The sequence below is a fragment of the Hylobates moloch genome, unplaced genomic scaffold (genome assembly GCF_009828535.3).
Source record: "Hylobates moloch isolate HMO894 unplaced genomic scaffold, HMol_V3 SCAFFOLD_1, whole genome shotgun sequence".
Lineage (NCBI taxonomy): Eukaryota > Metazoa > Chordata > Mammalia > Primates > Hylobatidae > Hylobates > Hylobates moloch.
Window position 1 is genome coordinate 52,541,999 of NW_026652276.1, and position 11,763 is coordinate 52,553,761.

Below are 11,763 nucleotides of genomic sequence, written 5' to 3' on the forward strand. Positions count from 1 at the left end.
TTCACCATGTTGGCCAGGCTAGTCTCGAACTCCTGACCTCAGGTGATCCACCTGCCTTGGCCTCCCAAAGTGCTGGGATTACAGGTGTGAGCCACCTCGCCCGGCTTATGTTATGTATATTTTACCATAATAAAAATAATTAAAACCATACTTCGCCAAATACTGGGTTAGTTTTAACTGTAATGTTCAGTGAATATGAAACCACTAAAATAACAAATATAATTACCTTACCTCAGCTACACAACAAATTGACCCCAAGGCTTCTCCACGAAAACCGTAAGTTGTCAAATTTTCAAGATCTTCATGACTATTTATTTTTGAGGTGTAGTACTTCATTGCCATTACAGGTGCATCAACAGCCTTGATACCCTCCCCGTTATCTCGCACCTCAATTTTATCAAATCCATAGTTCTCCTATAAAATGTCAAAAAACACTTTTAATATGTAAAAATATTAAACTGTTATCACACTTAGAAACACAAGTGAAAGAATTCTGACATTTATTTACTTTTATGGAAGCATAGCATTATGGATATAAGAGTTTAAATTCTTTAGCTCTACTAATTTCTAGTTATGGTGCAATGGGCAACTCTCAGATTCAACTGTTGAATAAGGAGGTTAGGCTGATCTTTAAGGCTTCTTTTCACTGTTTCATTATCATGGGTATTTACAATAAACAACAATTTATGTTTAAATTTGACTAAAAAAATTCTTCCGAATTACATACACCTTTGGTATGTATGGCCCCCAAACAAAACAAAACAGAAAAGAACTCCATCAGCGACAAAGTAACATATGTTCTAGTCAGGAAGAACCTAGCAAGTATCATTATTCAACCTGATTTTTATTTACTTTGTTTTTTGTTTCCTCATTTTGCTTTTCTATGGCAGGAATCAACCTGATATTTAATACTTTCTCCCTTACTGTACACATAAAAATCTATATGTTTACTACATTATAACTTTCTAAATCTTTTTCTGCAAACAGCCATCTAACAGGAAACTGCTGAGAAAACACATCTAATTTGGCAACCCCAGTGAGTTTTTAATTTGAAAAAAATCAAGACTTTTTTGTAGATACTTTGTCACTCAGGCTACATACAGTACAGTGACATGATCATAGCTCACTGTAGCCTTGAATGCCGGGGCTTGTGATCCTCCTACCTCAGCCTCTTGAGGTGCTGGGACTATAGGTGCACACCACAGTGCCTAATTATTTTTATTTTTTGTAAAGGTGGGGTCTCACTTTTTTGTCCAGGCTGATATCAAACTCCTGGCTCCAAGTGATCCTCCTGCCTCAGCTTCCCGAAGTACTGGAATAACAGGTGTGAGCCATCATATCAGATGAAAATTTTTTCAAAATCTCAATTCATAGCTTAGTAGCTTAGTTTTATATTCTTATACTAAAAATATGCATATATACAAAAACAAAATTTAAATTCCCATAGTGATCATACTTTCTATTAACACCATATTCTAAATTTGGTAGCCAACTTCCATAATAAATAAGTCTGACTTTACTCCACAAAGTCTTACGTGTATGACCATAGACGCAAGTTACAAAGGAGGAAAAAAAAATCTTTCTATAATTATACTGACTCTGATATTTAAAATAAAATCACGTCTTTTTAATAACCTAAAATGATATAATACTGTATATGTAAGCAATTTTTAGATAAATTAGATACACAAAACATTGGAGAGAGATGCCTAAGATTTTGTTCCTCACACCTCTCTCAATCTAAAATTCAGTTTGGCTGGGCACAGTGGCTCATGCAAGTAATTGCAGCACTTTGGGAGGCCAAGGCAGGCAGATCATTTGAGGTCAGGAGTTCGAGACCAGCCTGGTCAACATGATGAAACCTCGGTCTCTACTAAGAATACAAAAAATTAGCTGGGCATGGTGGCACACATCTGTAATCCCAGCTACTTGGGAGGCTGAGGCAGGAGAATCACTTGAGACCGGGAGACGGAGGTTGCAGTGAGCCGAGATCGCACCACTGCACTTCAGCCTGGGCAACAGAATGAGACTGTCTCAAAATAAATACATAAATGAATAAAGTTAAGTTTACATTCTGGGAAAGTCTGTCTTCTTCATTTTAAAGAAAAATCAGGCCAAGTATGGTGGCTCACGCCTGTACTCCCAGCAATTTAGGAGGCTGAGATGGGTGGATCACTGGAGGTCAGCAGCTTGAGACCAGCCTGGGCAACATGGTCTCGAAACCCCGTAATAAGAACACAATGATTTGTTTAAATGTTTAAAATAGTACCATCACATTTAATTAATTATGAAAACGTATCTAGTCAGGATAGCTATTATAGCATAAAACCATAATGAAACAGGTCTTATTATGTACAGCCACACATTTAAGGTGTATATCTTAAAATTCTACAAAGCAAATACTGGTAAATGTCAAGAGACTAAAATTTACAGCCAGATTAAAATATTTAACTTAGTTTATACAGGACTTCTGTTGGCTTTGTAACACTGTTTTAAAAACCAGTTTTTCTTCCAGAAATGTTTAAGAAAAAGATGTTTGCCTGCCAAAGATTCTTAAGTGAAGTCTGTCAGATATAACTATCTAATCCTGTTTAATTATTATCAATTATACTCTAATCAGACTGAACTGACTATATGAAATGCCTAAGAAAAACAAATTGTCTTTCTATGGGTTTAATTTAATACACTTGTTTTCTCGTTTATAAAGCTTAGAGTGTATTCAAAACAGAACAGAGATTTGATATAGAAGAATGGTTCTCAAAGTGTGTTCCATAATCCACCAGCATCAGCATCAATCAGAAATTTACTAGAAATGCAAATTCTCAGGCCCCATCTAGACTATGAAGTTGTATGAGTAAGATCCAGTAACGGTTTTAACAAACATCCTAAGTTATTCTGATGCACCCAAACATCACGAGAACCACTGGCACAGAGAGAAGATCAAGAATGGGTTTTAAGAGTCAGAAAGACCTGGATTCTTGTCTTAGCTCCACTACTAATTATGAGACTCTGGGAAACTTCTCAGAACATTATCTGTAAAATGGGTATAGTATGGCCGGGCGTGAGTCGCTCACGCCTGAAATCCCAACACTTTGGGAGGCCGAGGTGGGCGGATCACCTGAGGTCAGGAGTTCAAGACCAGACTGGCTGACATGGCAAAACCCCATCTCTACTAAAAATACAAAAATCTGCCAGGCGTGGTAGCACGTGCCTGTAACCCCAGCTACTCAGGAGGCTGGGGCAGGAGAATTGCATGAACCGGGGAGGGAGAGTGCAGTAAGCCGAGATCGCACCATTGCACTCCAGCCTGGGTGAAAAAGCGAGACTCCGTCTCAAAAAAATAAAAAATAAATAAATAAATAAAAAATAAAATGGGTATAGTAGTAGTTAATTCACAGTGTTTTATGAGAAGTGATTTATAAGAAGGGATTTTATTTTATATATATATATATGTCTATCTCATAGAATCTTATCTGGTAGATAAGAAAAAGGTCCCTTTCCTACAAATATATTTCTATCAGCATTGTTTCTAGTTCTGTAACACCAGAAATAGCATAAATATCTGATAATTAGGAGATTTTAAAAAATGTATTCTTACATTCAATCAGATTTATTTACCTTCCTAGTACGTACTAGGTACTAGCCAAGTACAGAGGACACAAAAATGAATAAAACAGACCATATCTCTATGTGTTAGCAATTTAGAACAGAGGAACCAGTCATGGAAACTAATTGCAATAAATCACAATGAGTGATATAGGCCATATTTACTCAAATGATTTAATATACAGCACTTAAGTTTTAAAATGTGAAAAAAGTAACAAGGGAAATGGTTTGAAATTAGATTAGATGGAAAAAATAAAATGCAAAAGGAAATATCTAAAACAAGGAAATATGAATAACCAATCTTTGTAGAAAATACAAACATGAGATGTCTTAGGTGATGGAGACCTAAAGAACATGTTTTCTTTTATATTTCCTTTAGTGTTACTATAATGTTAATTTAAATTAAAATTTATTTTTAAGGATTTACTCTTAAGACAAAGGGTCCAGTGTCCTAAGAATAACTTACTGGTGTAAAGAAATAAAATAAAGGTAACAGTTTAAGGAGAAAACATGTGTCTAGCCCCTTTTGTCTTAAAGGTATTTGGGTTCTCAAGGACACTCACCAGTTTAACATCTATGCTTGTGGCACCAGCATCCAAGGAGTTTTCAATAAGCTCTTTTACAACACTGACCACCGAAGTGATGATCTGAGAACTTGAAAGGAGTCGAACTGTTGCCGCAGGCAATTGTTTCATTTTTGCTTTTAACAGAGCAGCTAGAAGACAAAAATGCAACTTGTAAGAATTGCTAAACATTCCTGACCAACAGGACAAATGGTAATAATGACAGATGATAATAGATCATCTTCATTGAGACTTACTGTATGCTACGCTCAACTGTTAGCACATACAATATTAAGTCTTCTATTTCTTCTTTTTTTTTTTTTTTTGAGATGAAATCTCACTGTCACCCAGGCTGGAGTGCAGTGGCGTGATCTCCACTCACTGCAACCTCTGCCTCCCAGGTTCAGGCACCCCTGCCCCAGCCTCCAGAGTAGCTGGGATTACAGGTGCCCGCCAGGACAACTGGCTGATTTTTACATTTTTAGTAGAGACGGGGTTTTGTCGTGTTGGTCAGGCTGGTCTCAAACTCCTGACCCCAAGTGATCTGCCTGCCTTGGCCTCCCAAAGTACTGGGATTACAGGCGTGAGCCACCACGCCCAGCCATAAGTCTTCTATTTCTTACTATTACCCTATGAAAATAGGTGCCATTATCACCTCAATTTTATAAAACTACTGAGGCATAAAGAAATTAGAAAACTTGTCCAAGGTCATCCAGTTATTAAGAGGCAGAGCTAAGGCAAGTCCTTCAACAATTCCTCTATTGATACATAATATATGAATACATATAAATGCCTATGAATAAAAATAACCAAAAATGGGTTCAAAAAATCCGCAATATTCTGCCACAAGCACCTAAAAAAAAAAAAGTCCACAACAATGTTAGAGGAAGAAATTGCTTTTTTTCTAATTTCTTCCAGGATTTTGTGTGACTAATTATATTCTGACTTTTCTTGCAAACTCGAACTCTGTATTTCCAACTGCCTGCTGAAATAATCACTAGCTCAAACTCCGGGTATAATTAACCAATCTCTACCCTAAACCCACAACTTTCCTAGAGGAATAATCCATTCACCCTGACTCAAATCTAATCAACTCCTAAATCCTATCAATTCTTTTCTCAGTATTTCTCACATTTAGTTCCCAATATTATTTCCCAATTAGCCTCAATGATTCTTCACCTTTGGTCACCCAGTCTATACTGCCATTTATTAAAATGATGATTACAATAAGAACAGCAACTACTACATTAAATATATAGTATGCCAAACACTTTACATATGGGATTGCATTTAAACCTCTAAACCATAGAAAGTAGGTACTATGTATAAAACATACTTATTATTATGGACATTTAAGAGGCTGAAAGCTGAGTAAAAGTAACTGGGCCCAGGTACTTTTCACTTGAGATTTTTATTTCAAATCTATTTCCTTAAATGTCTGTGCCAACTACATCTTGGTCCAAACTCATTACAGTAGATCACTGAAAGCTCACAGATACTGGAATCAAGACATGCATGTTCTAAAAAGATTTCATAAAAACAAATGCTATGGTAATAACTGAATAATGATAAGAACAATTGTGCCATAATGAGTGTAATGTTGGCTGAGAATGACCAAGTGATAATATAACTTTGGGAAGCGGATAATGACAATCAGTTATGTGCCTTACCAACAGTCTCATTTAAACATCAGTAGCCATCCATACATTCTGATGAGTTATAATGCCTTTTTCAATCACTGAGCTCCTTTAGAGTTAGGATTACTGTTAATCTGAACTAGTCTCATACCAGACATGTCAGATAACTATCCTCTATATTATTCTGCCTACAACATTATTTTAATCATGTGGCTCCTCAAAGCCAATAATATAAAGCTCAAATCTCTAAGTTGGCATTTGAGGTCCTTTATAGATCCAACCTGCAGATTCAAAATCTCTGTTGGTAACTGGAAATCCTTTGTTCAAACAAACGAAAAATCCAAAAACATCCTATGGAAATTCCATCTGTAAAGCATGCAGGGAGGGGGGTGCTTTTTGCATCTTACTGCCTAATTTCAGAAAAGATTACAGGAAAATAAGCACAAGCCTGACAACATGCAATTCCTCTGCAGAATCAAGATTTTATTGGACAAAAAAAATGGGGGCTGGGGGTGGACTCAAGGCACTTTATTTCCCATGACCAGTTACATGCTCCTGTGATGATTTAATCCTATGCAATCTAGGTGCAAATAAAATAGCAACACCAAAAACAAACACAACAAAAAGTCATCAGTTTAGGATTATTTCTCAGGCAGCATAAGACAAAGACATGTAAAGAAAGACTCGGTAATTGAGTAGGAAATGGAGTACAGGCACTATAACAATTACACAGGAGTTTAAGGAATGCACTTATGGGTAGAGGCCAACATATTGGGTTCCGAGAGTGTTAACTGATCACAGTTCATAAATACAGTATATTTTGCTATATACAAGGCAAAGGTGATTGGCATAATGAAAAAAATGTAACAGACCAGAGCCTATAAAATAGGTATTGGGGGTTCACCTTTATTACACATAAACTCAGCAAATCACTGAAATCCCTCCATAAATCAATTTGTCATCTATAAAAATGGAGCAAATCACTCAAATCCCTCCATAAATCAATTCATCATCTATAAAGATGGAGCTAATTAATACCTCACTGGTTTACTGTGAGGAATCAAATAAGGAAGTATATATAAAGTGTTGTTCTACAAATGATAAGGCCTTATAAAATGTAGAGTGTTATAATGAGAGATCATTATGTAAAGGAATGCTGGGAATTCTTTTTAAATACTAACTACCCTCTAACCTATATATTTGATTTAGTTTTGGGGTACCCAGTTCTCAGGAGTAGCTGTGAACAACTACCTCTCAATAGTTGTTTTTGTTGTTCTCAACAGCTGGGAGGCTTTCCTGTCCCAATTAAGCAGCGAAACGGTGGACTACAGGCTACTCCATCATCCTAACATTCACACAAATTAGTGCTGTCACAAGCAAAAGGCACCTCTGCACTCTTCCAAAGCTTCAGAATTACCTCGATCTAAGGGACAGATCTGCACTGTCCAATATGGTAGCCATTAGTCACATGTAGCTTACTGAACACTAGAGCACCAGAAACGTGGGTAGTCCAAATTCAGATGTGCTAATACACACTCAATTTCGAACTCAGCATTAATAAAAATCATATCAATTTTTTACATTGATTATAGGACGAAATGATTTTATCCTATTTGGATACATTAGATTACATAAAATATATTATTAAAACTAACCTTTTAAAAAATCTGTTTAATGTGACTACTAGAAAATTTAAAATGATGTATGTGGCTTATCGTTCCATTGAACAGTGCTGGATAGAGCAGTGGTTAAAATGGTAGGCTCTGAAATCACACTACTTTGGTTTTATCCTAGCTCTTACACTAACAGGTATGTAACACTGAGGAAATTAAACTCTCTAAAATGCAATCACCTAATCTATAAAATGGATCTAATAATGATATCATATGATTGTGGTGAGAAGTAAATAAAGTAGTATATATAAATAATGTATTACAGTGTTTGGCATATAAATGCTAAAAACATCCCAGGGTAATGGGACTAAACTGAGCTCCTCTAAACCCCTAAATGAACAATCCCCCCATCTCTAACCCCTACCCCAAAGGGGCTCACACATTAGGCTTAGGTTCAAAAGACCTAAGCTTTTACCTCAGCTAGGAAATCCCAAGGATCTAAGAAAAACACTGATCAACAAAACTTTGGGGTATAAACCTAGACTGACTCCTTCTGAGCAGTCTTAATCTCATCATCTTTGTCTCGTTTCCTATAATACTTCATCTCCTACAATGCCAAAACAAAATCTTTTTTTTTAATCTCTATAATTGCATCCCAATATTTCTCATTCTTCTAGTTTACTAAGATCACGGCAATTCATAGCATGAATTCTATCACACTTTATCTACCCCATCCCATTGTGTCCTCTGGTCTTGAGATGTCTGCATCTCTTTTCATACTCTTCTTCCATGTCATGTCATCTTTCTTCTCTCCTAATTGCTACAGTCTGAACATTTGTGTCTCTACCAAATTCATAAGAATATGATATCTGTATTATCTCCATTTTATAGATTAGCTGATTGAGTTTTACAAAGTTTAATTTCCTCAGTATTATATAGCTGTTAGTAAGAGCTAGGATAAAACCAAAGTAGCGTGATTTCAGAGCCTGCCATTTTAACCAGTACTCTATCCAGCACTGTTCAATAGAACTATAATGTAAGCCATATATATAATTTAAAATTTTCTAGTAGTCAAATTAAAAAAGGTAAAAAAAAAATAAAAAAGTGAAGTTAATTTTAATTACGTATTTGGATAATCTATATATTCAAAATGTCAAATATCATTTTGTCCTATAATCAATGTAAAATAACCGTAAAGATTAAATTAATTAAATTGTATAATTAAACCTACTACACCTTTGTCCTGAACAGTAAAACTTTTTTTTTTCCCTGCTGTACAACTTTTGAAAGTAGGAAATTATGTATTATGTATCTCTGGATGCCAGGCAGAACAATCAAATGCTTCACTCATGGCAAGCTCTTCACTTCATGAATATTAATGAAGGACCACTAAATATAATTTATCAGCATCTTATGCTAACGCAAACATTAGAAAAAGTATCCTCCTTCCCTTTATATACATAATTTCAACTGGCTTCCAAACCATCCTCCAGCTCACCTGTATCTCACACCTTTTTTCTGGACTTTAGGGCCTTACTTCCATCTACCTTCTAAATATCATCATTTAGATGACCTGAAGGCAACCTAAACATAACATGTCCCAAACTGATCAGAGAATCTTTCTCTTTCTTTTTTTTTTGAGATGGAGTTTCAGGTTTCGCTCTTATTGCCCAGGCTGAAATGCAATGGCACAATCTCGGCTCACTGCAGCCTCCACCTCCCGGGTTCCAGCGGTTCTCCTGGCTCGGCCTCTCGTGTAGCTGGGATTACAGGTGCCCGCCACCACACCTGGCTAATTTTTTGTATTTTTAGTAGAGTCAAGGTTTCACCATGCTGGCCAGGCTGGTCTCAAACTCCTGACCTCAGGTGATCCGCCCGCCTCGGCCTCCCAAAGTGCTCGGATTACAGGCATGAGCCACCACGACCGGCCTCTAATCAACTTTCTTCCTATATTTCTTGTTTGATAATAAAAATAATAGCCAACATGAGAATTTTATATATATTATCCTATTTAATCCTCACAACAACTCTATGTATTCTATCATCCTTTATCACCAAATAGGATTTAAAGGCATGGTAACTTGCTCAAGATCACAAAACTATTAAGTGGCAGATGCACACCTTAGCATGTTTGACTCCAAAGGCCATGCTCTCAAACACCTTCCATCCAGGCACATAAAGCAAAATTAGAAACCTTGAAGTCATCCTAGAAATTCTACTCACTCTCTACATCCTGCCACCCAGTCATCTCTCTCCTACTATCTAAATGTTTCCCAAACTAGTCCTCTCCTCTTTGTACTGCCTCCATTCAGCCTCTCAACCTTTCTCTCCTGAACTACTGCAATAACCACCTAATTGATATTTTGACTCGAATCTCAACCACCTATAGGGTTCTTCCTGTAATTAAATTTCATCATGTTACTGCCCCACTTAAAATTTTTATAAAGGTTTCCAACTGCCAACCAGGTTAAGTACAAACTTAACAATTGGATTTTTGCCTACTCTCCCAGTCATCCCATCGTTGCCCAAATGTGCTCTAGGGCGATCATACTGCACAACTCGTCTTTATTTTTTTGTGTGTGACAGAGTCTCACTCTGTTGCCCAGGCCAGAGTGCAGCAATTTTGGCTCACTGTAACCTCTGCCTCCCAGGTTCAAGCAATTCTCCTGTCCCAGCCCTGCAAGTAGCTGGGATTACAGGAGCGCACCACCTCGCCCGGCTAATTTTCGTATTTTTAGTAGAGACAGGGTTTCACCATGTTGGCCAGTCTGGTCTTGAACTCCTGACCTCAGGTGATCCGCCCGCCTCGGCCTCCCAAAGTGCTGGGATTACAGGCGTGAGCCACCGTGCCCAGCCAACTCGTCTCAACATGGTGACACTCACTCCTTCCTCAGCTCACATGGTTCTCTCTCAGCTGACTTCTAATCATCCTTCTAGATTTAGTTCAGTATCAACTCTTCAAGAAAGCCTTTCTTCCCTGCTGCAGCCTCCTTTCCTTCACCTGCCAACAAATTAGGTATTCCTTCCTCTGCAGTCCCCCATTACCTCATTTCTAATTAACCTCATCACAAGTTACTCTACAAATATGTGTTTCTGTCTGTTCCTCCTGATTCAGAATTCTTTGAGGACAGGGGTTTTATATCAATCACACATCCCTAGCATAGCCCCTGGAATATAGCACTCTATACCGTATGTGTACCAAATGAATGCTTTTGAAAAAGTGGAAGGGTTTATATCGGGCTTACAAATCACAGCAAAGAATGTCTGGGAATATCAGGATAGTCAGTCTTCCATATTTGCTGGGAGGGAAAAGGAACACTTCTGAAGGAGTGCTGATGACCCGGAAAGTCAGTTAAGGACAACAGGTGTGCCTAAAAAAGAAGTGAAGATCAGAGAACTCACAGACTTTCATTAGAGAGAACACAAAGAAATCATTTATTTAAAGATCGGACTAAATCCAAAACAATTAGGTTCACGAAGCCAACAGAAATGCAAGATACATAGACATACACAGCCAACATTCTCTTAAGTCAATTTCAAAATGTTGAAAGCTATTTCGGCAATAAAAATCACAAACTTTCTGCACTGCCAAGGTGAGGGAAACTACATTTCAAAGGCGATTCCAAAAAACCTAATCAAGACTTTCCTCAGGATCAATTTTTGGTATTCACATTTCGTTAGCATGTAATACAGGTGCCTGTCTTCGGCGTACGGATAAACCCAGAAGGCCACGAGCAAAAATCGTGATTAACTTTAAAGAGTTTAACTTGCACCCCTTGTATGATGCCACAGGATACAATACTATAAACCGCCACCCACACAAGATGAGTTACAGTTGCCATGGATTACGTCTGCTGCCTGGAAAACAAATTTTAAGTCCTCCACCCAGAAGGGTCTGGGGAATAGGCCACAACAAAGACCAAGCCAGAACACCCCGGAGCCCACATCTGCTCAGAGAACGCGTTCCACGTGTGCGCGCCCGCAAGCCCGGCTTCGCTTCCCGCCCCGCGGGAAGCGCCCTTAGCTGCCCTATAGCGTTCACGCCCGGACCAGGACAAGTAGAGGGGAGGGGGCCCTCGAGCCATCGAGGATATAATAAATACCCGTTAGTCACACCACACTACCTTCCTGCTAGCGCGAGGCAGGCAATTACCATCCACTAGCAGCAAGCAGCCAGCGTCTCATCCGGAGCGCAGGCCCGACCCCGCACTCGCACCCAGCCCGCGCGCGCGCGGCAGAGCGGGTGCAGGTAGCGCGGCACTGAGTCCCGCCTCGCCCGGAGGGAACGTGAGATTGGCGCTGCTCGCAGCCAATCCGCTGGCAGCGAGTCTGTCCGGGAAAGCT

General features: G+C 38.4%; 1 protein-coding gene across 6 annotated transcripts in view; it reads right to left on the reverse strand.

Annotated features, from left to right (window-relative positions):
- The window catches only part of PMS1 (PMS1 homolog 1, mismatch repair system component), a 101,277-nt gene extending 89,518 nt beyond the window's left edge, over positions 1-11,759 (reverse strand). For 3 of the 6 annotated variants that reach the window (XM_058440278.1, XM_058440280.1, XM_058440287.1), the window contains exons 1-3: positions 10,665-11,759; positions 4,170-4,321; positions 232-414 (exon numbers count right to left, since the gene is read on the reverse strand). In XM_058440278.1, coding sequence (XP_058296261.1) covers positions 232-414; positions 4,170-4,301 — 315 coding nt within the window. In that variant the 5' untranslated portion in view covers positions 4,302-4,321; positions 10,665-11,759. The remainder of the gene's footprint in view (positions 1-231; positions 415-4,169; positions 4,322-10,664) is intronic. The other 3 variants (XM_032755157.2, XM_032755155.2, XM_032755158.2) reach the window with 3 other exon arrangements.
- Between the last annotated feature and the right edge of the window lie 4 nt (positions 11,760-11,763).